At 45.5% G+C, this 25,867-nt stretch overlaps 2 protein-coding genes across 2 annotated transcripts; one reads left to right on the top strand and one right to left on the bottom strand.

The window, feature by feature from the left end:
• Window positions 1-141: 141 nt before the first annotated feature.
• LOC144121613 (mitochondrial 2-oxoglutarate/malate carrier protein-like) lies at window positions 142-17,710 on the top strand. Its single transcript, XM_077654919.1, has 10 exons — window positions 142-313; window positions 1,879-1,940; window positions 2,877-2,967; window positions 6,391-6,471; window positions 7,685-7,807; window positions 9,014-9,104; window positions 9,337-9,427; window positions 10,517-10,616; window positions 11,824-11,875; window positions 17,259-17,710. The coding sequence occupies exons 1-10, from the start codon at window positions 243-245 to the stop codon at window positions 17,436-17,438; spliced, it is 942 nt and encodes a 313-aa protein (XP_077511045.1). The 5' UTR covers window positions 142-242; the 3' UTR covers window positions 17,439-17,710.
• On the bottom strand, window positions 13,584-25,867 carry LOC144121614 (putative 3-hydroxybutyryl-CoA dehydrogenase). The gene is made up of 6 exons (XM_077654920.1): window positions 25,663-25,867; window positions 24,000-24,238; window positions 22,899-23,105; window positions 22,177-22,398; window positions 20,826-21,165; window positions 13,584-17,668 (listed from the first exon to the last, which is right to left on the bottom strand). The coding sequence occupies exons 2-5, from the start codon at window positions 24,228-24,230 to the stop codon at window positions 20,938-20,940; spliced, it is 888 nt and encodes a 295-aa protein (XP_077511046.1). The 5' UTR covers window positions 24,231-24,238; window positions 25,663-25,867; the 3' UTR covers window positions 13,584-17,668; window positions 20,826-20,937.

Genomic DNA, 25,867 nt, shown 5'->3' with positions numbered 1-25,867 from the left:
CTGCAGGAATACGTGGAAACATTTGAACATTTCATTAAGCTTGCAATTATTTCATAAACACTATTTCTAAACTTTTTTTTTGTAAAAATCAACAAACTGTGCTCGCTCATCTTGCCGCTATCAGCATCATTATCGGGCGACTTTATTGTTGTTTTCGGTTTGCGGGCGTCGTCCGCAATCGGCGACCTTCAGCGGTCAGGGGCGCACTATAATTTGGCACTTGCACGGCCACCAGCGGAACCATGTCAGCGCAGACAGCCCCCTCGAAGACAATACCGAAACCCGTGCGGTTTCTATTCGGTGGTTCTGCCGGGTAAGTCCCGAAAATGTCGACATTGGCGAGACAGCCCGCTAGCGCCTCGCGTCCACTGGACAGCCGGCCGGTCGGCCTGTGGCCTGTAAGCCGACACTTCCCGGTATTATCGGCCCCCGGCGCTTTCAGAGCGGTGCAGATGTGTCGGATGTTCTCAGGCTGAACACATTTTTAAGAGAAAGTGCTACGCTTAAATCGGGAACGCACGGAATTATTGATGTAACGGACACACGCGCGTATTACTACACGTATACACGCTCCGACCGTTGAACCCGCGCTTGACATCGAATTGACATAGCGAAGAGATACAGCGCGGGAGAGACAGGTAAAGAGACGGGGCGCATTGAGAAACACCTGCATCTCTTCGCTGTGTCAAAACTACTAGCCCAAAGTGCCACTGTACCGACTGACACTTGATGGGATTTTGATGCACGCAGTGAACATGTCTCACCAACTTGCGGGCGTAGTACTGTTGGTATGCCCGCTGAGTACCCACGGTCGGTCGCGTGTATGAAGGGCTTTCTGATTCGCGCTAAAATGTATATGCATATTTCCGCGTAAATTGCGCTGTGCTTGCTAATTACGCTCAGATAGCGTGTGTACCTAGTACGTATACATGCGTGGCTGCTAAGTGTCTTGGATTTGAAGGGGCATACAGGCACGATACTCTGTAGATGTGAAGCCGAACGCGCACAATCTCTCCACTGCGCGAATGGGACACCACATGTGGGGGCTCCGGAGCAGAATTCTGAGATAAATTTTCTGCGTCTGGTTGATCACCTAGCTATATATGCTAGTTATATCACAGCTGCATATAATGTGATACTTTAATTTGTTTTACAGCATTAATTGTGAGCTAATATTTTTCTAGCGAACATATACGTGTAAGCATACCCACACGTACAACGTATCTGTTCCCGATCCAGTGGCCATTATAGCCACAATAGATATAAACTTGTCCAAACAGTACATCTCTATTCTGTCATTGCTTGAGCATGCAAAGATGTTTTGAGCAGACCAAAACCAATAAAACAGCATATAAAACATGCACTCCATCCCGGTTATAGATGTGTCAAACAAAAAATTATACCCGCAATAGATAAGCGTAAGAAGTGCAAGATATTGCTTCCAAAATACATGGTTTAACAAAAAATCATGTGCAGTGTGTTATGGATTGTGCACACTTAGCTTATGTATATAATGCCTCTCTGAACTCTTATTAGCAACTGAAGAAATCCAATTGGACGCAGAGAGGAACATTAGCTAGCTCAGTGAGCAAACTTCACCAGCGTATTGTCAAATGCAGCTGCTTTCAGAACACACCATGCAGTTCGACATACACGGCTGCGGCAAGACGGCACTCTGTATTATACGGAGAAAATATGAAGGTTTCTTGCATTTTTGCACAGGCACAGTTATGCAGTTAAGTGCCACTAATTTTCGCTATGTAACGAGTGAGAAGAGTTTGGTTGCCGAAGTCTGCCCCATGCTATTGTGACCATGATTGTCACATGCATCTTCCCCCAAGCAGTGCCAGCGCATTGACTGTGGCTCGATCTATGCAGGATGGCAGCCACACTGTTTGTGCAGCCACTGGACCTGATCAAGAACCGCATGCAGTTGAGTGGCAAGTATACACCGACAGCTTTTCACATGTAGGAACGTAGGGCATCCGCTTGCAAATGCAGCAGGCTATGCATGACCAATGCTTCGCGGTAGTCTCTGAGTTTATCACAAATTCAGATGGTGCAGACATGAGCATATTAGACAGGTAGTGTGGCAGTGCCACTACATGCAGGACGAAATGAAGGAACTTATTCTTTTCCCTGGTCTGGTTGCTCTGAAAAAAGAACACAAGGAGTATCCAACTAGTCCCAAGGTATACATTTCATCTCCAGAGAAACTCCGGTGCGTGCTAATTTTTGCATGCTGACAAAGCTGTCTTTTTGTGTCGTTTCGGTTGTAAAGGGCCTGCTGTTGCATATTGCTCACACACAGAGTACATAGCAGTTAGCAGGAGAAAATCCACACTCTCCCAAGTGTTGAGAAAATCACATTTGAGGAGGGCATTGAACGCACGAATGTCGCCGTGTACTGAACAGCAACAGAACTTCGGTGTGCCAAGTGTCGGTGTTATGCCTCCAGCTGATAAGTCCCGTTCCCTAGACATTGGCCAACACACTTGTGGACATGAGGCATGTGACCTCTTATCGAAATAGAAAAAGTTAGTGAGAACACACACTATCAGCAGACATATCCTTGACACCTTCAACATAAACCCTTGTTTTGATGGACTTGACAACTGAGTGCCATAGTTGATAGGCTGCATGCACAAGGCTTGGTGACTGCTCCTAGATCAAAGTGACATTCCTAGGTCAGCATCTGACACTGGCACCATCAAGGAGTCTCTACAATAGTTCTTGTTCCACGTGCTCAAGTAACTTTGCATTGGTATCAGAAATGCAAAACTATGTTAGTGCGCGCACTACAGCTTTGCATGCGCTAAAGAAATGAGTGTGACGTGGCGATTTGTTGACTGTTGTTGTCACTGTGTTGACTGCAGGCGAGGGTGGCAAGTCCAAAGAGCACAAAACAAGCCTGCATGCCATCCGCAGTGTCATCCAGAAGGAAGGGATCCGAGGAATGTACGCCGGGTAAGACAGCTTTTTGCAGTCATTTGCGCCCATAGCAGTATCCCCGCAGCCCCTCAAGGAAAAAAAAAAAAAAAAGATAGGACGCTGTAGAACAATGCGCGTGGCTGAAAAGTGAAGACTTAAATGGTGAAGCTTATTTACTAAGCCAGGGTTCCATGTTTAAGCAAAAGATGTAATGTAGGTTGGGTTGCCTTTAATGTAGTATTAACAATGTGTTTTAGTTTTTACTGAATAGAAGTGTTATGTCAAAACTTGATTGGTAACCCTTTTGTCTTTTCCAGAAGGTAGTGGGATGTCATATATATCCATGAAAAATCCTGATTGTCATGCACCCTGAGCAGAGAGCCTGCTCAGGATCTGCAGTGATTGACATACTTTGGAGATTCAGCAGCCCACAGTCTTGTGCTGCGAATACATACGCAAACTGTATACACTTATGACAGAGCTTATATTTCAACTAGCCAATGCGCTTATTCCCGCTTTGCTAGTAAGTCATACCACAGTGACGCCAAAGCCACCACATTAAAAGGAACATAGAAACAGATACTGTGCTGTCAAAATCCCCCAAAAGTCATATTGCACATTTTTATGGTTATTGCCCACAAGCCATGTAGTGCACGAGGAGACAGACGTGGCCAAAATATTAGGGAGTGCACTTTGGCGTTTGAAAACTTCTAGTGCGTTCCGTACTGAGGATATAATGGTTTACTGGATTCATATGCGAGCACACCAGTGGCATGTGCTAATATGTACATAAAGTACTGCTGTATTTTGGCGAGATAAGGCTTGAGAAGAATTTAATCACCAAAGTGTGGTGCATAATATTATGGTCGGGACTGTACATTGGCCAGTAAAAAAAAAAGGTCGTAGCAGAACGCTCTGAATCCCACTGCCGTGCACAGGTCTTTAACCTTTATCCCTCCCTGCATATGTGACTGGAAAGGCTGCCTGAAGGCTTCTTTCTTTTTTTGTGACCCAAATGTTTTTATGAGTCACGTTCAGATCAGCATCAATGTGCAATATAACTTTGTGAATAACTTAAATATGTTGTTTTTGTTGTTTTGCACTCGTCATCCTGTAGTTGTTTTGTATTTATTTTTGTGTTTCATGGTTCTTCTGCTGTAATCATTCCTACTCCACAACACCTCATAGAAGAATGTAGTTGAGGTACCCAGTAAATTGAAGAAAAAGTGTGTTCCTGCAGTAATTTTGGTCATGAACAAAAGATCAGCAATCTGTGTAAACGCTCTCTCTTATTAAGCCAGGATATAATCTGCTCCCAGCTGGTTGGGTTTCCTTGCCAATGTAGTGCAGTTTCCCGATACTAAAGAAATGGGGGCAGTGCCGGGCATAGTTTCTCAACTTGCGCCGTTGCGAGTAAATCTGAACTGAGGACGCCTTGGCAGCTGGTCATAAAATAGGCAGCCACTACACACAATTGCTCACTCTTTCTCTCTACAGTGTTCAGTTTGTACAAGTTGTAGCACGAGAAAAAAGAAAACTATTTCTGTCTTTCATCGAAATGGGTTTCCTGGGTCTTTCAGGATGAACAGAGTAGCATGCAGATAAAAACATGGACAAAGGAAGAGAGACAGATACGACCAAGCGCTTGTGAAAACTTTCAGCGCTTGTGGTATTTGTCCTTGTTTTTTTTTTTGTGCGTGCCGTTTTATTCTTCTGTCTTTCTATTAGCCTTAACTGTGAGGCGCTCGAGGAGGTCCAGCTGGAAAGGAGATTCTCAGATAGCAGGCGCAAAACTAGATGGCAAGAACCCTGCACGCACTGAGCATTGTGCAGTTGGCGAAATTTTCTTTTACTAGGATTATTTTACAGTATGCAGTATTGTTCTGAAACACGACATTTTGTGGCCATTTTTGAGTGACTCTAAGCATGACATTGCACACACCAGTTTTTCACATTTGTTGCAGAGGTGGCTCATCCAACTTGGCACGGAATTCATTTGCATTGTTTTTTTTCCTGTCTGTGCAAAAACCTAAAGAAAAATAAATAGCTCACACTTATTCATGGTTACATGCTGCAAAACACAATCTGCATTCTTATGGGTTCTACATATGCCTGCCTGAGTTTTGCTGCATGCTAATGAACAGTTTTTTGGCTCGTGCAATGTACTTTCAGCATATGTGAGTATTCAGAAACGGCACATCAGTCCTCAAGTTAGGCATCCGGTTGCTGAAAGCAATGCATCATAATTTTGGTCTGGCCATTTTGTGTCAGACATTCAAAGTGCAATATGCACATTCGTGTTGTGTACAGGCATATGTTCATTTTAAGGCAGTGAGTACCACTGCAGCAGGTACCTTTTTCTTTTTCCTTATTCTTTAAATCAGTATATGCATTTTGTAGACAGTTGTATCGGCCTTGTGAGAAGACAGCAATGGTTTCCAGTCATTTCTGTCATCGTGTTTACATCTTGTGTTCATCGTGGCTAACTTTGCTAACTGTGTGTGCATGGAAAAACATTATAATAAACTGATTCTAAAGCCGCAGTTAATATTTCACTGGAGGTTTCCTTTTGCACTCATCCAAAGAAATGGCCACAGAGGCAGAGCGAGGCCCGCCCCTGGTGTGTTTGTATCAGTCAGGCTGGAAATCAATTTGTACAAGGCCCTGAGCCTGCCCTTGTTAGTATCTCGTACCTCTGCCTTCATTTGAGCATGTCTTATCTGCGTCAGTCTGTGCCTCCTCACCACAGCTTGTTGGCGAGACACTCCAAAGGGGGCACGTGTAGGAGCCCAGACTGTTTATCCAGACACGCCATTGCGCAATCTGGCGGCAAAAAAAATAAGTAAAAGCTGGAGATAAGGAGCAGATGTGCTGGCACAGCTAGGCAGGCCCGATTCACTTGTGGGCAGTGATAACGCCTGTTCTTGTAATCTAGGAGGCGCACAATCAGTATGAATCAGCAACTTGAAGGGCAAAACAGAAGCTGATCAAGTTGTGCAACAGAATGCTAGGCTGTCTAACATCTCATGGATTTTGCAGTCTTGCTTGGCTCACTAGTTGGTAATCCCAGCTGCATAGCCTCTGAAAGTATGTGCTAAAAATGCTATAAAAGAAAAAGAACTTCTCTTTTCATTCCTACTGTTAGAGCCTTACTGAGATGTCAATTGTGCACACAGCTGTTGTCCTCGTGCTGACTTAATCCACTAACGGACACTTTTTTTGGTACGAAAATGGTCATTTAGTACCCGTTCTGACATCTGTAGGCAAACCAAAAAATGACTTGGATGAGTCCTACCCGCCTTAAACGAGACACAGAATGTCAGAAAACACATGACAAGCTGGACTTGTCATGAGCCAGCTGTGACAGTCGGCTTACGACGAGGCTGGCTTGTCCAATTTTGCTAGGGGGGAAATATAAGAGAGCATTATTGCAAACTTTCGCAATAAATGTGTTTGCAGGCTGTCAGCTGGTCTGTTACGCCAGGCGTCCTACACCACTGTTCGTATGGGGGTGTACACATCGCTGTTTGAAACCTTCAGGTATGTATTTTGCCATGCAATGATACAGTGATTTTTTGCACGCCTGTTCTGATGAATGTAAGCGTAATTGTGTTCTGCACAGACTGCAGTAAACGAGAACATTAGAATCGCGCATTATTCACTGCATCACTAACTTCTTAGCTGGAAATAGTCATCAGTCACATGTGAGAAGCACTATTCAGTCTGCCCGGGGTAGTTTTATTCTTCGTTATGAAAAACGGTTTTTCAGCTATGCTTTCTTGCTATGCCTTCTTCAGCATGGTTGTGTTTTGGGGCACTGTTTTATTTTGTCATTAATGTTGGCATGATTTGTGCTATGTTTGTTATAAAAGATTTCTAGCAAATAACCTGTATTTCAGTGCATTCCAGCAGCTGAAGCTCCTAGTTAGAATTCGAACATCATGATTTCTCACAGTGGTGAAGCAAGCCTACAATACTTGTTTGCTAATGGTTTAGAACAACTGGTATTGCTTATTTCTGAACCTTGTTTGTGTTCTCATTGTATAAAGGTTAACCACAGAAGAAAAACAATAGTTTTGCACCGAATGACATGACAGCTTCACTTTGCTACATCCATAGTTACTGTAAAGGCTCTTACTAAACAGCTGAGATAACAGTGTAGTGATTATATTTCACATTTTTCATCGTTAACAAGGTTATGTTTTTTTATTGGCCTGCTGAAAAATTAACTGTGTTTTTGCACTTCCTCTTGCAGCCACATGAACCAAGTAAGCAAGCAGCCTTGTTTGTTCATATATACAGACTAATTCTTTGTCTCAATGTGCTGACTGCATTCAGCAGAGTGCTTGTGAGCATTATTTGTGTTTTTTTTTTTGCTCATATTGCAGAGAGAGAGAACCTGCAGCTGGTGCATAGTGTGTTTTAAAATTGGGCTGTAACACGGGACATGCAGGTGGTGCTACTGAATAATTGTTTGGGCTTCTTGTTCTTGTAACTTTCTGCTTAGTCATTTCTGCCAGCGAGCACACCTACCTCATAAAACAGGGGCCAGTTGTGCTTTATGGGTTGCTTGTGTGAAGATGTTTAGCACCTGAGACTTATCATGCTGAAAGTAGAATGATTAGCGGAGGTTATTCTAAATAAGGTGATTTTCACTTTTCTCTGGGCACCTGTAGCAGTGGTTGGCTCTTTCAGTGCAGTGGTTGGCTCTTTCAGTGAGCACATGCATTGCCTCTCCACATCGTGATTACAGTTCTGATGGCAAGCCCCCTGGCTTCCTGATGAAGGCATCCATCGGCATGGTGGCCGGTGCTGTAGGGGCCTTCTGCGGCACACCCGCCGAGATCTCTCTCATCCGTATGACTGCTGATGGAAGGTATGTGTAAAGCGTAGTCTCTATCAGCTTTTAAGTTTCAAACTTTGTTCGTGTCAAGAGTGCATACAGGCTCGGTGGCTTTGTTTTTAAACTGCAGCACCCTTTGCGTATCTGCAGGCCATGTCCTTTGCTTGTCTGCGGGCCGCTCCATTTTTTTTCTCATGGCAACTGCACCTCAAGATGCGTGCTTATGATGTTGTGATGTGCTTATGTGAGCTTAAGATGCTACCAACCACAGTTGGTAACATCTTGCCAAACAATGATACTGCCTACAGTAACAGGTACAGTGATGGGGCAGAACTGTAACACTCCCGTTTTGCTGCCTGAATGCTGTTTTGCGCCCACTTTTGGAACCTAATAGCAAAAATGAAGTGGCAGCAGAAAATGAAGTTCAATATCTTGTTCACTTTCCTCTGGCAATGCTGGAAAGATTGCAAAACAAGTTATGTTCAAGCATAACCAGGCTTACAAGGTTTGCACTAGCAGCTGATTTCATAGAAGAATGTCTAGTGAAGAGTCACTCAAGTAATATTTAATTATTTACAGTCATGAGATTTTAGAGGAGATCTGTAGCCCTATTGATGTTTATATCTAACCATTAACCTTTTACTGATCGAAGTATGAAGGAAAAGTAAAAAATCACTGCTTCCATTTTTTGCTGATTCAAACGCCAATATGAGCATTTATTAGTGGCACTAAAATGATAGAGACCGAAATGTCGCTAGTTAGCAGCAATTAGCTTGGTCCATTTTGTGAAGCTAGTCAGAGCTGTGTGAAAGACCACACTGAAGGCCACGAACAAATGGCTTCCTGTTTTCGCTACAAAATTTTCCAGAAAATGGGACTAGAGGAATTGTTGGGTGCTGGCTGGAAGTCGCTTATTCCCCCCCCCTTCACACAGCTTGCTCGCCGTGACACTAAACATTTTTGACCAGATGTGCTGTCTGCTGAGAATATGTTCCCTGTGTACTGTGTAGTAATGAGTGCCCGGCGTGGAAGTGGCAAATTTGCGACGCTGGCCAGTGACCATGCTCTTTTATGAAAGAATGTTACCAAAACATGCAACCAAACAACGAAAACAGGTTGCTCAGAGTGTAAAATAAGACTGATTCAAAGTGTCCAGTGAAATCATCCAGCTTTGGCCCAGAAGTACAAAGTGCAGCAAGAGGTACGACAGCTACTGTGCTTGCCATTTTCAACCCACAGGTTACCACCGGCGGAGCGCAGAAACTACAAGAATGTGTTCGATGCACTCATTCGGATGACGAAGGAGGAAGGAGTGCTCACGCTGTGGAGGGTACGTACAGCACTGGGAGGTGCTGCTAGTTATTCAGCCGTTTATAGTAAACAACAAAAAAAGGGGGGGAAAAAAAAACCCCTTTCCAGTGGATAGTTGGCCAGTGAAAAGCTGCATGCATTGAGGTCTGCAGTGCACCCGACTGTGCTAACAAGGACTTCGTGCATGGAGGTCACACTTGAGGCAGGTCCATTGATTCCATGCCTTGCATTTCCTCTCCCTCCCATTGCAGGGCTGTGTGCCAACCATTGGTCGAGCCATGGTTGTCAATGCTGCCCAACTGGCCTCGTATTCTCAAGCCAAGCAGCTGCTGCTGAACTCAGGTGAGCTGCCTGCATGGTGGTACTTGTGCTGCATCACCGCGCTGGACTTCACAGTTATGTTTTGCCATTGAATGCAACAAGCTACTTGCCAACAGAAGCCAGATGTGTTTTACTGTAAAGCCAGGGTTTGGTTGAATCCTATCACCTCTGTCCTTTTCTGTGACCTGTGTACCATAGAAGTCACTGTGCTGCTTGTTTTCAGCTGCAGTTCAGTTACCCTGTAGTTCCAGCAAAACTGTTAATTAAAGGCAGGTGGCATTCTTTTCTGTTTCAGCATAAGCATGGACCTGTACATTAGTGACGCCATTGGCATGTTAGTAGACACGTGTCACGTCTCAGAGTCACCGTTAAGTGCAGTGGCATGAGTGATGTTGGCTTCGAGCTTTTTTGTTGTGCTGGTCTCTTTTAAAATTTAGCTATGTTGAAGGGAAATATGTGACGTGCATTTATTGAATTTGCTTTCAGTTATTGCAGCTTACCATTAGTAGTTATTCTGTGTATCTGCCCTGGCTACATATAGCATATAATTATGCTTTTTGGGGAAACTTGCCTCCAGAAGACGTATAGAGTAAACTATAGCAGAACTGTGTTGCTGTGACCTTAGGTGCATTTTGTATATCTATGGCACTGCCTTTTGGGCCCTCGCACGCAAAGAGGCCTTTATTGTATAGTATCATGGGAAGTGCTAGATATATCAGTGCTACAGGGAGCAAGACCTCTGTAGTCCCTCTGTGGGTGAACTTGTACTGTACTTATTGAAACAAGATTTTTGCACATTGGAAAAACATGACTGCAGTGTGTGACCCGATGCTTCAGAGCTACGTCATCACACTGTAAAGCCTCTTCAGAGCAGTGTTTCACAATGCTTCGGCAGCAAGTAGAAATTCCGTGGGCTGCTTGGATGCATAGTAGGGAGGAGTCACAACTCATTTTGCCCCCTTGTTAGAGACAGCTGTGCGAGTACCTTATGCTTTGAGTTGGGTACATGGATTGTGTTCTGGTAGGATTAGTTGCCGTCAGCTCACCAGTACGAAGAAAGGCAGACGGCACTGTCTCATCATCTCTGGTGCACGTTTGCCCCTGGTGCAGGGTACTTCCGGGACAACATCATGTGCCACTTTGCAGCCAGCATGATCAGCGGTCTCATCACCACGGCAGCCTCCATGCCCGTGGACATCGCAAAGACCAGGTGTGCCACTTTCTGTGCCCATTTGTTTTCTTTCTCTTTTTTTTGCTGACTGCACCTGCACTCGGGAAGCAGTCTGCTTGTGAAGCTCCCTTTTGAACTAAATCCTAACAGTCAATGCTGGCAAGATCTGTAGTTCTTCGCTTGTCTCTCATATTTTGCTCATTTAAAAGACTTGGCTCATTTACCTTATCTCAAATGCACCTTTAATGTTGCAATGCAATTATCCTGTATAAATTAGCTGCCACATTCGAATGACATCACGCTCACTGAAAACTGGGCTTTTTATGAGCTAGAGAAGGTAAAAAAAAAAAATTGGAGGTGCTTTAGCTCTAGTTAAACCTGAAATGACGCAATAGCTACATCTGGCCGAGTGGAACTTGCTCAGTTGAATTGCAAAGTCAGTCTTTCGCCGCTTCGTTTCTCTCGGTGTTCCTTCTTCATCTTCGCCCCACTTAACATGGCGCATGCGCACAGCTGTGGCAGCTCGGTTTCGCCGGCAGCTGCTCTGCACCACGTGACCAACCACATGACAGCGTGGCGGCGCCGCCACGCTGAAGGCTCGAAATGCTACTGTAATGTAGCTATCGCTACAAAATGAAAGAGGTGTCGCCACCACCATTTGTTTTTTGCAAACAAACTGCAGTGCCACATGGCAGTTTTTTTTTGCCACACACCCCCGAGGCTAGGATACGTCGCCATTCGCCTCCAAACTGCAATCACGAAGCCCTTTCTGGTTTTGACATCGCGAGTTTTAATCGAGTCCTGGGAAAAATGTTAAAATTTAACTTTCTTAGCAGTAATGCATCTTCTGTGGCCATACAAAGATAAAGAACGCCAGTGAGAGTCACGGAATCAACTTTTATGAAGTATGCTCAGCGTCCCTTTAGCAAAGCCTGTGAGGTATTACCAGTGTGTTTCGCAGATGAGTGTGTACATAAGGCATTAAAGGAAGACCTTTAACTGAATGTGTGTGCTTCTGGGAACAGAAAAAAGCTTAGCATGCCACATGGTATACTGTGTTAGCTTATGCCCACTGGTGTAATCCACATAATCAGAGAATCAATTTTACTTTCCTGGAGTCTATTTCCTGCAAAGCATTGAAGTTCCACAGGTAATGAAAAAAAAGCGGTAGCACTCAGAGCCTTGTCACTGCTCCTCAAAGTGTGCTTGTGCAGTAACACTGATGTCATGCTTATTTCCATTTCAGGATCCAGAACATGAAGACTATTGATGGCAAACCGGAGTACAGGGGTGCCATTGTGAGTGTTCCCTTTTCTGTGCCATTCAACTGCTTTTGGCCAAATTTGTGTCTGCCGAGATTTTCAGTACTGCGCTTCAGCACCGAGAAATGCTTTTTTTCAGCAGCCACTAGACTGATTTAGCAAGAATCTGTCGTAAATGGTAACAGAATTTTGAACTTGGTCCCCATCAATTTTCATAAAAGACTGCCGAAAACCACAAGGTTTGAATATCTAGAAATTTCATTTGTACAGCTTTCTAGCTCTGTAGCAAATATTGTAATCAAAATTTACCAAACTTCACCCGTTTGGTACCTGAAGCAGACAAAATGAATGCCTTAAAATTTGGCTCTGCTTTCCGCTGCCATTTTATGGACAAGATATTTGCGGAACTCTAGCGAGTGAAGTTGGTTTTGCACGTATAGTTTAAACACCAATTTCTTCTGCTTTAATTGCTATAACATGTGCAACTAAAGCGTTTCTTTTTTTAGCTACGCAATTGCATAGGGGAAATTTCACAATTTTGGAGCTCTGCATTCTTGCTTATTTGTCATGAAATATTGGAACCAAGCTTCAAAATTCTGTTTCTTTCAGTAATAATATTTCATCCTGTTATTCTAAATTTAAGAGGTTTCACCCAAACCAAAGCATCGGCATGCCTAAATCATGGCTTGCTGGATGAGTTGATAAAATACATTGAATGGGTGAAACCAGTGTAAAAAGAACACAACACAGGAGAAGAATCGTCTCACAATAAAGTTAGGCGTAACTGCAGCACCATCCTGTCCGCTGCAGCTCGTGTTATGTCCGTTTTAAGCTGGTTTTGCCCATCAAAAGCATTCCTAAGGGCAGCATTTTTGCATTCTGTAACTTAGTGGTGGGAAAACCGGAATCAGACTTTAAGTAAAACTCCCTCTTAATGCTGCCTTTCGATGAGTGAAAATGACTTACTTGAATTCTATGTGAATAAGCATGTTGAATCCAGAGCAGTGGGCACATAGTCAGCTGACACTAGCTTGGCAAACATTGTACGTAAGAGTGCCTAGCAGGCTAGGCAATCAAGACATAAAACAGTCGTGGAATGGTAACATGTGTACATACATCTGTAAAGCACAAATGTTCGAAGAATCAAGAAGCGAATTCTGCTACTAGACAACTTATTTTTCACACCTGCAAGGCCAGAGGCATTCAAAACTGTTTTAGTAACGAGTAGTGGTGAATGCATGCAGAACTGAATTATACTTACTGACCTGTTAGTTAATCTGCAGCTGATAGCAAACCTACGTTTTAAGGTGCTTCGTGCTTTGCAGCTTAGTGGTGTTTGAATGCCTCACAGATGCAGGGCGCTTAACTGCACTCCTAACCCGCCAAGGTTTTGATGAGGAGCGCTTTATTCAAAGCTGCTGCGATTCCACAGTTCACATTGCTAGGCTAATTGCTTGAGGATACTTGTCGAAATGCAAAGCTCAAAGTAGAGAGGACAAGTTTACATGCACATCCGAACAATTACTATGGCTCTGTGCATGTTGCACTGTCCAGATAGGCCTAAACGTACTATGCTTCATCTGGCATTTAGCCAGGCTGATCTTTAATGGAGATTACATTTTGCCATTTTGATGCATGCTCATTCTGGTACCTATCACTGCTGAGATCCCAACCTTTGTCAACTTAGCTGTAACGTACATTTGTACGTATAACTGAACTTTCACGCAAATGAAGCATTACTGAGCAGTATTGCCAACAACAGTTTAATAGCAGCAATAATATGGCACAGTGCACATACAGTGTGCTAGTAAAAGTCACAGTGAACACCAAGTGCATGAAAGTAGTAACCGTTCGACCACACAGCCACAAGAAAGTTTCCCAGTGAAATAAAAAACAGTATGCCCTATCAGCAGTGTTGTTAGCATAGCATGCTTTGGTTCTAGAGTAATTGAACACACTCAGTTGCTAGCCATGATAGAAACTGATTTTTTCCCCCCTGGCATTCTTTGGCATTGGAAACAGATACTCACACATTTGTTGTAAAAAGATGGGTGTGGTGTGAAGCTGCTTTAACCAGCGCATTTCAAGTCAGATATGATTTAGTAGAGTAGACGCGGTTGTTAGTTCTGGTCTGTTTGAATTGAAGCTTTCGTCCCATCAATATGAAATGTACTACCCGTAATTTGAACAAAACCAGAACATTGAGAGTCAGCAGTAGACCATGTGGGCTACTGCATTGGACCATTTCAGTGAAGGGTTTGAGATTCAACATGTCCAGTGTGGAGAGGGCTCTTGAGTTGGTCCGATTCTATAGAGTGGTCTTGCGACGGAACAGTATGTTGCACCCCTATTATGACAAATCCCTGAGGGTTGCTGTTCCACGAGAGGAAAAACTTCACTGTGATAGGCGGCAACCAGAAATGACAATCTGCTGATGAAAATCTCATGTTGCGCACCTGCTTGCAGGTGAGAAATAGTAAGAGAAACGAAAACGTGCATCCTGAATTATCAGAGCTATCACTGAGATTGAAGACATTAGTGAACTGAACGAAATGGAACATGGTTGATGCTCTTGGGGGCGGGGGAGACTTGTAGGGCAGACATATGCAGGCTTGCACGTGAGGTCAATATTGTGGGCTTTCACAGCCCAAGCTCAGACACTTAAATCATTTTCTTTGGTTATGTCGACGTCCAGCAACAGTTACTCCTGTAAAATGAGCACTTGCTCCAGCTTCTGTGCAGGTGTGTATTGACATTGCAAAACATTTAGCGGCAGTGCACAAGATTTCACTGGCACACTATTTCAGTGTCTCTAAACGGAGACAACATTAACAAACTGTCCACATTCACCTTCTAAAAAGTGCCAGAAAGACAATAAGCTCGCACTTGCAACAGTTAAAAGTAAACAATGCAGCACGAACACAGCCTGCCACTGTGAAAGGCACAGGCATACAAATACACCAACATACATATATAAAACAACAGTAAGAATCAGTCACAGTTCAACATTAGTGCAATAGAGGCTATTTTCACAGGAGCTGGACACAGCACTGAGCAACAGAGGCAGGAATATATTGCGTTCGCTTTGGTCGTCTTACCAGGAAATGGCCGTTGACTGAAACAGCCCTTCAGTGCCTTTGGAATCTCTTGCTCAAGAGTGTAAAGAAGGAACCAAGCAGTATTTCCATGAATGCAGCCACCAGGCTATAAAGGCATGCAGTAGTATCTGCGGCTACACAAGATTTTCCTCTGCTTGGAGTGCTTAGTTTTTAACCCTTGTTAACTTTACTAAGAAATAAGAAACCAAGAAACAAACTCTTGTAGTGTTGCAGACCATCTCAGGCTGGCGTGACCATTTCTGAGAGTACAGCGACAAGTTCTTGTCTTGAGACAGACTTGTGCACTCAGCACTAGAAGGCTAGGATTGGCCTTCTGCAGTTGCAAGATATCAAATCATTTGCGAAGCTAAAACCACTTTGAGGTCCTCTTTAATATTTAATTAGATAGTTAAACATGAATCTAAATCAAGTAACCTGATGCCATGAAATTATCCTGATGGGAAACAGTATAAAATGAGCTGTATACACTTGTACATAATGGCGCAAACAAAGTCTGAAGCACTTGTCACTGAACATTTCAGTTATGGTGCTTTTATATGACAACAAAGAAAAGTGGCCACGCATGGGGCTTTGTGCAAAGGAGATGCTATGCCAAGCAGTTCCGGATAAATCTGAGCCACTTCTATTTGTACACAGTGCACTGGAACAAAAATGCATTCCTTACCAGTAATCAAACGCGGCTGTTAGGTTTCAGACTGAGCCATCAGGTTCAAGCCAAGCACCTGCATGCTATCACAGCAGGCACACCTTGGCATTGATGCAGCTGCACCTTCGTCAATTCCATTCACCGCTCCCAAAAAAACAATCTCCAGACGTGAAAGAGCAAGAATGATATAGTAGGAATGTGAAAGACACTTATATTGTAAACGTAAAAGTCCTTGCAAAACAGGCACCTGCAATGCACCGGCAGTTATCATTCGCATGTAGTAATTCATCCCTGCTGCACGCCAACGACAGTTCTGCACAGTGGGGCAGGGACAGGTATTGTACCCCTAAACATCACCATGACCTTTTTTGGATTGCCGTAGCTGTGCTATCTAAATGTCGAAAGACGCCTGCAACCTGTTGCATGCAGTGTAGCAGGCTGCATGCATGTGTGTGCATTTCCAATCTGCACAGTTTCAGTTTGACAATGTCCGAAAACAGCCACATTCTGCAGCGCATTTGGTACTAGCTATTGTATCAGTGCCGAGTTGTGCATTAGCTAGCACCTGCGACAGCTCCGGAAACTGCAACGTGCATCTTAGCAGTGGAAACACATGCAAGCCCAGCCATCAGGAGATGTGTTGCAATACTGCAGGCGCTTCACGCACATCCAAAGCCGCACTTGTGAAAAGGCCACAGAAATGCACACTGCTTGCGTGTGCGCGCCACACGCACGGACGTGTCATTGATCTAGTCAGTGTCAAGAGGCAGCTTGTGTGACTGCAGTTACACAATTTGGCGATCACATGTGCGATTCCAAATTTCCTCAGCCCTCATTATAGCAAAGTTGAAGGGGCCGGGCAATTACTTCAATATAGCCGTAGCTTTGTTATTTTTCATGCTGACCGAGCTTTCAAGGGGGATCGTCATTGCTTTGTTATATCCATTATTTCATTATAATGAGGCTCGACTGTATATCTGCACCATTACCACAGACTGCAGGGCAGCAAGGAAGGCATTCGGGTGGGAGAGTTCATTTGCTTTTCACACCAGCTGCATAAAGGAATTCCTGCAGGGTTTACGCTGTAGTTGTTCATTGGCGAAACATGTCCCAAGAAAAAAATTATTGCACTTTCTTGCTGGGCAATGCGATCTGAGATGCCCGAGTTACACTGACCTGAGAGTGGGTTGGTACAGCCATGACCATTACTATTCACTGTCTCGGTGGAAGGCGGGGCGGCTGTGTTTCGCTTCTCCTTCACATACAGTCTTTGACTCTGTGAAAACATGAGCAATGCTCACTTGTACTTCACTGACTTGCACAGTTGTTGTTACCCTGAGCATGTCTCATTCTGTCTGCACATGTTTTTGGAGGAGCAGACTGCATTTTCATTTAGTTTGTTTAAACTTTTGAACAAAAAAAAAAAAAGAAGATGAAATGAGGCGACTTAGAAAATGTCACAGTGCCAAAGATGAGGCACCCAATGTCCTCATGCTCTGCTGCACCTGTGCTGACCTTACAGTTTTGATGACCAACCTAACTGCAGCCACATTTAAAAGGGAAGCCAGCCCACTGGTGCTCATATCACAGATCACTTCTCGGGGGCACACAGTTGCTTGCGATGCTGGTTGATCCGCCACCCCATCTGTTCCAGGATGTGCTGACCAAGGTAGTCCACAATGAGGGCTTCTTCAGCCTGTGGAAGGGCTTCACGCCCTACTACGCCCGGCTGGGTCCACACACTGTGCTCACGTTCATCTTCCTGGAGCAGATGAACAAGTTCTACTACCGTGTCGTTCTCGGAGACACCTCTGGAACACGGGGTGGACTCTGAGAGACTTGTTGCCTTATCCCTTTCGTGTGTGGGGGGCTACACTGCATCACCACCTGTCTTTCGTCCGAGCCGGCCTGCGGTAGTCCCCGCCTACCCTTCAGAGTGTTCGTGCACGCAGAGTCCACTGCCGAGGGAGGGGTACCGGCACTCTCCTCTGTGTGTTCTGTTCATAGAGTCGTCTTGTGTGGGCCAGGAAGGCCTTGGTGCATTTTTTTTGGTTCGTCGGTTGTCTGTTGGGAGAGAATAAAATATACGCTACTTCTTACGTTCAACAGGTGTGGGATGACTCTTTGTAAGTAGTCACATCATCATAGGTGGCCAGGGGCAGCCTTTCCATGGCTGCACTCACACTCTGTTAACAGTACTACTTGCAAGGGCGCGACCTATGTTCAGACAGACTGCACATGCAGCCATTTCTTGGTGCATCTATTCTGCACGCACCTATTTCTCCAGAGGGTAAATGTAATCATCGACTTGCAGGCCTCAGACTTATGCCAACTGGCAAAGAATTGCCTTCAAGGTGAAAACAGCCTGACCTTGCACATTCATTTCAAGGCATTTATCTCCGGTCTGCGGTCAGACTAAGAATTGAGTAAAAAGAGGTGTGGGAATATTCCAAATTTTTAATAATTTGCAAATAGTATTTACTATTCGATTTGCACCGCACATTATTCAAATCCCGCGAAAATTCAGAAATTCCAACTTTCCTTTTCAGTGCACTCGCGGCGAAACATTGTGATGTTTCCAAACAGCAGTATCTTGCATCTGCAACATGAGCTACCTAGCCATTTCGTCACAGAACCGATTCCCAGCATGCAGTAAAAGCCAGCGCGCGTCACAAGATAATGCTAGGCCTTTCATCAAATCAATGCACTGACGGCCGTCGAGAGCCACTGCTGCACTCCTCGCATGTCAGAAAACGAAGTGCTACACCACGCGGCATGTCGGCATGGTGTGCCATGATGCAGTTGACAACTGGCTGTGAACATGATTGGCAGCGATCTTCGCGTTTTACATCGCAACGATAAGAGATGCAGCATGCACGGAGGCGGCCCGGCTTGTGGACGAAAGTGGAATGGGCAAAGTGATGGCCTGCATGCGCTGCCGTGATTGTTTAGCGGCGACCACTTCGATCGTTATCATTTTTCATCCGTTAGAATCCAGAAACTGCGTATGTTAGGCCACAGAGTACAAGAAAAAAGCGTACCACAGAAACATCATCTCGCACAATCGCACAGTGTACAGCGCAGCCCGCATGCTGAAGCATCTAACGGCGAGATTTCGTTTTCGCACGATTCACGACAGAGTTTGTGCTTATTATGGGACTTGCAGTCTGGCAAAACCAGTACAAGAGGGCTAAGAAGGCTTTAACACTCATCTTGAACACTTTGTTTGGGGTGGCATTCAACAACCACCGCTGTGTCTTCAAGCGCCACGAGGAAATGTGGAAGGGATCATCCCACTCGCATCGCAGCTCAGGCTGCTGCTCTTGTGTCCATTTCGTGAGCTCTCTTGTTGCATTTTACTAGCAGTGCCCTGCATTTTGCCACTCTAACAACTGACCACTGACGTTCATCCACTAAGGAGGTATCTGGCCCCCTTAGTGAATAGGTGAAGACAAAATTTGTTTGCAATATCTCTATTTTTTTCCCCATAGCCCTTCGACAGAAAAATGACTGTAGTTTAAACAACCTGTACTGGTATTCAAAATTATTTGAAAATACTCTATTTGCTTCGCGACCAACTTTTGTTATTCTATTCGCTTCGCAACCAGAAATATGATATTTGCACACTTCCAGTCAAAAGTTTTTATCCGATGCTTTCTGCTGCTGAGGTGAAGCACACCTATCGATGCTAAACTTTGGAAACAAACAAGCAGCGTGATAAAAAAAGTGACGGAAAAGGTCAAAATTAAGAACTGTCCCCTCTGCACACTGTTTCTTTGTTTCCAAACGAAGTGCCAAGCAGTCCATATAATCACTATTCATACCTGCTGGTGTGGTATTGATAATAGGGCATGTAATGTGGGAACACTTTTATAAATGGCAACTCATGGGTTTTTAACCTCCACGCATCTTCCCGAAACTTCCACATTATGTTCTCCGGAGTGTTCTGATCGTACCGCGCCGAAATTCGTAGTTGGGTGCCATTTTGTTCCAGCGCAAATGAATTTAAACTTCTTCCCATTTGCTGGCTTCAATCAAGGCAATTTCTACAGGCAATCTTGCATGTGTAGTGCCATGAGCTGCATGCCCATTCATGTTCACTCTGCGTTTTTTGAAAGATAAGCTTTCAAGCTTGTTATTGGTCATTTCAGACAAGTAGTAATGTCACCAGCTTACCCAACCAGCTCACACAAGACAGGTTTCGTGACGGTATCCGCGACATAATATGTTGGTCACGCATTACATCATACCATCTTGGTCAAGACCCAGTTTCGGTTTTGGTTTCCTGGTTTTTGCTGTTTTATTATATATTTGCTTTCCTTATTGCTTTGAGAAAATGTTTATCAGAACTAAGACAGGGAGGCCCAAGAAGCACAATGCAAGCCAATTCAAATTTTGAAATTTCTCTCGACTTGCCCTTTTTAAGCTCTCCTTTATAAGCCGTGCTCAAAGGCATCAAAGATGTTGGGGGTATAAAACACAAATTGAGACTTAGAAAGCCAAGAGCAGAAGGTAAAACAACTACTCTTGCTGGAAAACAGGAAAAGTCACCGTGGATGTTTCGGCCATGGCAAGGAAAGCAACTTCACTGCACTAATAATGCATGGCACAGTGACTGCCAAGGATGACTAACACAGTCACAGAAATGCAATCATGCAGCCAAAAGGTGGCACAGCATTAAACACTAATTATCAATACTTTCAGAACCTTTCAGCACCTAGCCTCACCACATGAATACTACTTTAAAGCTAACGCCAAAGTTTCTGCACAAGGCAACGGGCACAAGCTGAAGACAACCTCGTTGAAGATTGAAAAAACCCTTTCCGCTCAGTCGTGAAAAACCAGGAATCTAGATCTGGAGAGCCAGGCACATTTTTTTCCTGAGCTGCCACACTTCTTGGTTGTTGCAAAAATGTGAACCTTGTAGTGAAGAAGCATCTAGTCAATTTAAAACTGGTGACACTAGTGCTGGTACGTTGGCTGGGAATGCTATTTGTTTGCTCTGCTGGCTGCACAGCACTGTGGCATTTAGGCTAAGTCCACAATGTGTGCTAAACTACACTGCCACCCGAAGAAAAAGTCGAAATGCAGCCAAAACAGTGACCAATAAGAACTCGTCCAGTTGCTCTGCCACTACTTTGCAATGCCCAAGCAACCAGTCCACTCTTGTTTCCTTACAATGTGACCGCCCAATTTTATGGCCAATCAAGAAGGTGCTTACCTTGGTCAGCAGAGGTCAAGACCCTTTCCTGCAAAAGGCTACGGCCAGCATTCCAACAAAAGACGAGGGCCAGCACGTGGCGCACACACCGGAGCAGGGCGCCGTGCAGTGCCTAGGAGTGGAATACGCGGAAGATGGAGGTGATGTGCCGCCGGCAGATGGGGCAGGCATCCTGGCGCTTGAGGAGCATGCGGCCGCAGGCAGCACACGTGCACAGGTGGTGGCATGGGTGCAGCACGCAGTTGCGCTCCTCATCCATGCACACCACACAGTCCTTGTCCCGACCGCCCGTGCCCCCGGCCTCTAGGACCTCGGCTGTCAGGGCACTGCACAGCGTGTCCTGCAAGCAACGGCGAAAACCGGCCCAAGGTCATCACAAGGCAGAGTTATGCTTGCTGATTATCAAAGCTTTCAGCGATACCTTTGGAACAGAGTCTGGTGGGTTAACAGAGGTATGAGGAATCTTTCAGTGCCAACATTTCTGGTGTTCTAACCGGGCCAGGGTCACATGACAGCTGAAACAGGCAGCTTTACATATAGGGAACCCTGCTGCAGTCTAGAACAAACAAGAATGCATCTATACTTCTTGCTCAGTGCATGTCACTGTTGACCACAAACTACCTAAATGACTTTAAATAAGAGCTCTAATAATGCTTACAGAACAGTTAAGCACAAGAGCCATGCCAGACACAGAAAAGATGCCCGCAGTTCTATCAAACAGCCTATATAGCAAGCGCTTGAAGAAGAACACATTTGGTAATAGTAACTGCGTGCTTTAGCATGTTGCATGCAATACCAGTGCTTAAATAGTGGCCATGCCTTAATTGAACAAACTGCCCAGCAACAAGGTCATTGCCTAACATTATGGAGAAGAAATGTCGTCGCCTGGTCCATGCTTTACTGCTAGAAATAATCCTAGGCATGATGACCCTGATAAACAGATATTTGTACATCAAATTGTAGAATATGCCTAGTCAAGACAAAACACGCAATAGCGGTAGCCGAAAATGACTTGACTAGCTGCAAAGAGTCGGTGTTGCCAGTGGTAGCACTAGCCTTACTCCAAATTTCTAGCGCAAAAAGATGAGGTCACTAGAAACAATGTGTACAGGACATAGGACTACTAACAACTCCCAGGGAGTTGTTAATAGTGCTGTGTCCTGTCCATGTTCTTTTTGCACTAGAAATTCGGAAAATATGTACCAACTAGCCTGCAAGTATGTTCTCGGACCAGCCTTACTCAAGCTTATTTGAGACTATGGCCATCATACTGGTTGACATATTAATGTCAACCAGTATTTCGGCAACAGCAGGCCACCGATGGCAAAAAATAGCAAGCAGTGGCACCCACGGGGCTGGCCAGGTCAGGGGGGGAGAAGGGTGGCGGCTGTCGCGCCATGGCTGTGCGTCCCAGCAGGGCAAGTGCCGACCGCCGTGCCTCACGCTCCCGTTCCGAAAGCACCAGGGGCTCGGGGCCGGCACGAAGGAAGGCAGTCTTCCCCATCCGTTCCAGGAAGCCCCGCACCCACGACAGGGTCGCCATCGAGGTGCCCCTGCACAGCTGGATTTCCACCTGCAGAACAGAGATGGTGTGCTCTTCACACATGGCCGGCAAGTGTCAATGAGCGGAAATTTACTGGAACTTCTTTCCGAGGACACTGCAGTCACATATTCACTGTGGTTACAGCCCTGCAATGTTTTGCACTCAGCAACTTGACTGGCTGCCAGTTTCCAACAAATGGCTCCAGCAAGGGCTGTAACTAGTGCCAGCCTATGCGATGAACATGAACTTCATCACTGCGATGGAATATATAGGGACAGTTTTTTATCGATGCTGCATTTACGATGGATTAGCAGACCAGCTCACTATGTTTACAGAAGACTGTGCATGCAGGTAAGCAATGATCTGCCTGCCTTCAACAATACACACATAGCTGTCGGAGAGAGTGACAGCACAATGAACCAAGTCAACATGAAAAATTAAAAAAAAAGTAAATAAATAAGACAACATGGACCTTACGGTATGGATACAACTGGAGCAGACACTAGGAGAGCAGGTCAAAGAGGGCGCACCTCTGGAATGGCGTAGACAGGAAAGAGGAAACGCATGCCCAGGCAGCGCTCTTTGCCCGCGGCCCGCTCGAAGACAGAGTCCATAGGCAGGCGCATGCTGCTGCTGGCCAGAATGGCTGTGGGCCGGCAGCTCTGTGAAGCCACCTCCATGAGGGACACCTTGGCTGCCAGGTCCTCGGTGATGCACTCCAGCACCAACTCCGCTTCCTGCACGGCAAAGCACCACCATCACAATGACGCCCGGACAAACCACTCGTGTTTTTCGGCCACAATGTTTGATGATCCCTGAAACCTCTTCATAGTTTTTAACAGCTTCTACTGCGTGCATTTACATACTATGACCGAAATAAGCTGCTTCACTGCTGGTATACAGGCTATCGATTCAGAACAAGCACTGCAGCCAAATTAAAACTGCCCATGCATCACGGGTGCAAGAAGAACGGTTAGTCTATGATAGAGGATTCAGTCGAGAACTCGGCAGTCATCATGCAGGCATTGCAGAACCCGGGTGTAGAAGAGCCATATGGAAGGGTACTGCAGAATATCTATAGCAGCTTCACGGCGACCATAGCCCTCCACAGGGAAAGTGATAAAGTACCAATTGCGAACAGTGTCAGGAGCAGAGCACAGAGACATTCCAGCTCAAGTGAAGGAAAGGAAGCCAGGAGCTTGCACATCGTATGTGCTGTATGCACAAATGGTGGACAAAAAGCAGCACCATCAAGCATTAAGAAACAAAAGGACAGGCAAGGGAAGTCGGAACAAGATGCGGATTAGGCAAGGGCATCCAGGGTAACGGAGTAGACAGGACTTGTACGAGCAGAAATGGATAGAACTGAGAGAAGCATTTAGGCTGCATGGCTTGTTCACTGTTGTGGCTGCAGGCCACAACAATGAACTCTCACCCCCAGTGGACATAAATGCAATATGTGCACAACAATTACACACATGACAAGGTAGTCAAAGCTTGACACACACTGTAGTCTTTCAGCAGAGTCGCACGTCCTTTGTGCCTTAAGTTGTGATTTGCTGTGCTAGCTTAACTGCCACCTGCCCACACTCTACCGTACTTGTTCCAAAGAATGGCAAAACGTGGCTGACCCTGAGTGCTTCTTCGAGGCGGCTGAGGCAGAAGACGCTGCCCAAAAATCCTGGCTGTCGCAGGAGGCCGCACTCTCGCAGTGCCTTACGGTCCTCGGCCAGTCGTGGTGCCACTCGGTCCAGTGCCTCGGGCAGCGCATCGTGCACCCGCACCTCGTGTCCTTGTGCTGCCAACTCGCCCGCAACATTGACGCCTAGACCCCCGCACCCAATGACAGCCACACGCACCATGCTGTCACCTGCAGAGTGCATCCACCCTCTCAAGCAAACACCCAAAGACAAGCCACAGAACTGAAAATGAACGTCTAAACAGAGCGTTAAGGTTCTGTCAGGAACGTGTGCATCCTTCTTAACCCTTTTCCTAACCGTTCAGGCCCGCCGTGGTGGCTTTAGTTTTCGACTGCTGAGCCCGAGGGGAGGCGGGGTGCCTTTGGAAAGCACTAGAAGGTGTGAGGGTTGACTGAGTATCTGCTATAATGGGGCTGCTTGGGTCCTTAGCTCAGTCAGCATAGTACGTCAGCATTGAAGTGCATGCTTGTGCACATCAGTATGTGCACCCGCCACAGTGGCAGCATTCAGATGGAAGTGAAATGCAAAAGTGCTCATGTGTTGAGCTTTTGGTACATGTTAAAACACCTCAGATAAAAAAAAAATTAATCCAGAGCTTTCCATTACAGCACGTACTGTTAGCTATGAATGAAAACAGAACAAGAAATCTGAGGTGAAAGCACAAAAACACCAACATATTAACTTCTGGAGAGGAAATACAAGTACGGTTGATTAAAACTTTTAACGGATCCAGCCCTTGCGCCTTCGAAGTGAAATTACCCTCCGTTAATATTGAGCGAATTCCCCTAGCTAGAAGCTTCTCAGCTGTTTGTGGTTGGATTGTCTAGTTCACATTGCATTTCTTGTTGATAGGTGAGGGTGCTACCTGGGCTTTTACAGCAACAATCCACAACCTATTGGTATATGTCAAAATGTGGATGCATTGCTTCAACTGAAGTATGGAGTAGAAGGAGAGAGGCCAGCATTTGCTTCTGCGCAGCTGTTCAAACACTGCTTGCGCAGTACGCCGGGGGACACGAGAAACAGCTGATCGCTCTGCCAACTACTTTCAACGCCATTTATGTATGCAATAAGTTAGCAGTGGAAGAAGGACGGCCACGCTATCTGCGAAGCCGCTGCTACACTTGTACCGTTATGCAATCGCCTCTTCACCCGCGGTCTTTCCGAGGGTTTCACCGAGGACGCTACTATGTCCAGCGGTGCACAGCGTCGCACGTATCCAATCACGCCCACCTTACACCATGGCGGCAACCGAAACTACGCAGTGTGTATGCACAATGGTACACACATACAGTGACGCATCGTGAAAAGGCACCGATGACTAACAACAGAAGCGAACGCACAGACAAGAACTACACTTTGGGCGAGCTTTTGCCTCGATAAAGCAATACCACGGCGCAACTGTGAACGCAAATTGCCACAACGCATGTAACGTCTCTACTTGATCAGAAAAGTATGACGATCCCATTAGCGAGAAACAAGATAGCTTGTTGTAAGCATTTTCACGGAATCAAGGTCTGAAAGCTCCTGTGCGCTGCCCTATGGGCGGATGAGTGACCTTTACGCTGTTCATGTGCTCGTCAGACCAACTTACCACAACGATGACTCGACCGTTTTGTCAGCAACCGACGGATTTAAGCTCGGATGTACTGCGTTGCTACAACCGACTACGCGTGCCCAGAGGCGGCTAACACCACTGATTGCGTCAAACTTCGATACCTTCGCGCCCAACAACTACATCGGCCGTCGCGACCGACTGACGCCATGCCCTATTTCCACGATAGGCAACTTTCCGAACC

The sequence above is a fragment of the Amblyomma americanum genome, chromosome 2 (assembly GCF_052857255.1).
Source record: "Amblyomma americanum isolate KBUSLIRL-KWMA chromosome 2, ASM5285725v1, whole genome shotgun sequence".
Taxonomy (NCBI): Eukaryota; Metazoa; Arthropoda; class Arachnida; order Ixodida; family Ixodidae; genus Amblyomma; species Amblyomma americanum.
Note: the sequence above shows the minus strand (reverse complement) of the source record. Positions and strands in the feature narration are given on the sequence as shown.

Bases quoted from the DNA above. Each gene is read 5' to 3' on its own strand.
- LOC144121613 (XM_077654919.1), top strand. From the start codon at position 243: ATGTCAGCGCAGACAGCCCCCTCGAAGACAATACCGAAACCCGTGCGG. The intron at 9,105-9,336 runs GTACGTACAGCA...CTCCCATTGCAG, and splicing joins GAGTGCTCACGCTGTGGAGG to GGCTGTGTGCCAACCATTGG. The intron at 9,428-10,516 runs GTGAGCTGCCTG...CCCCTGGTGCAG, and splicing joins GCAGCTGCTGCTGAACTCAG to GGTACTTCCGGGACAACATC.
- LOC144121614 (XM_077654920.1), bottom strand. From the start codon at position 24,230: ATGGTGCGTGTGGCTGTCATTGGGTGCGGGGGTCTAGGCGTCAATGTT. The intron at 23,106-23,999 runs GTCAGCCACGTT...TTTGCCGTGCAG, and splicing joins GCCTCGAAGAAGCACTCAGG to GAAGCGGAGTTGGTGCTGGA. The intron at 22,399-22,898 runs GTGCGCCCTCTT...TCTGTTCTGCAG, and splicing joins CTGTCTACGCCATTCCAGAG to GTGGAAATCCAGCTGTGCAG.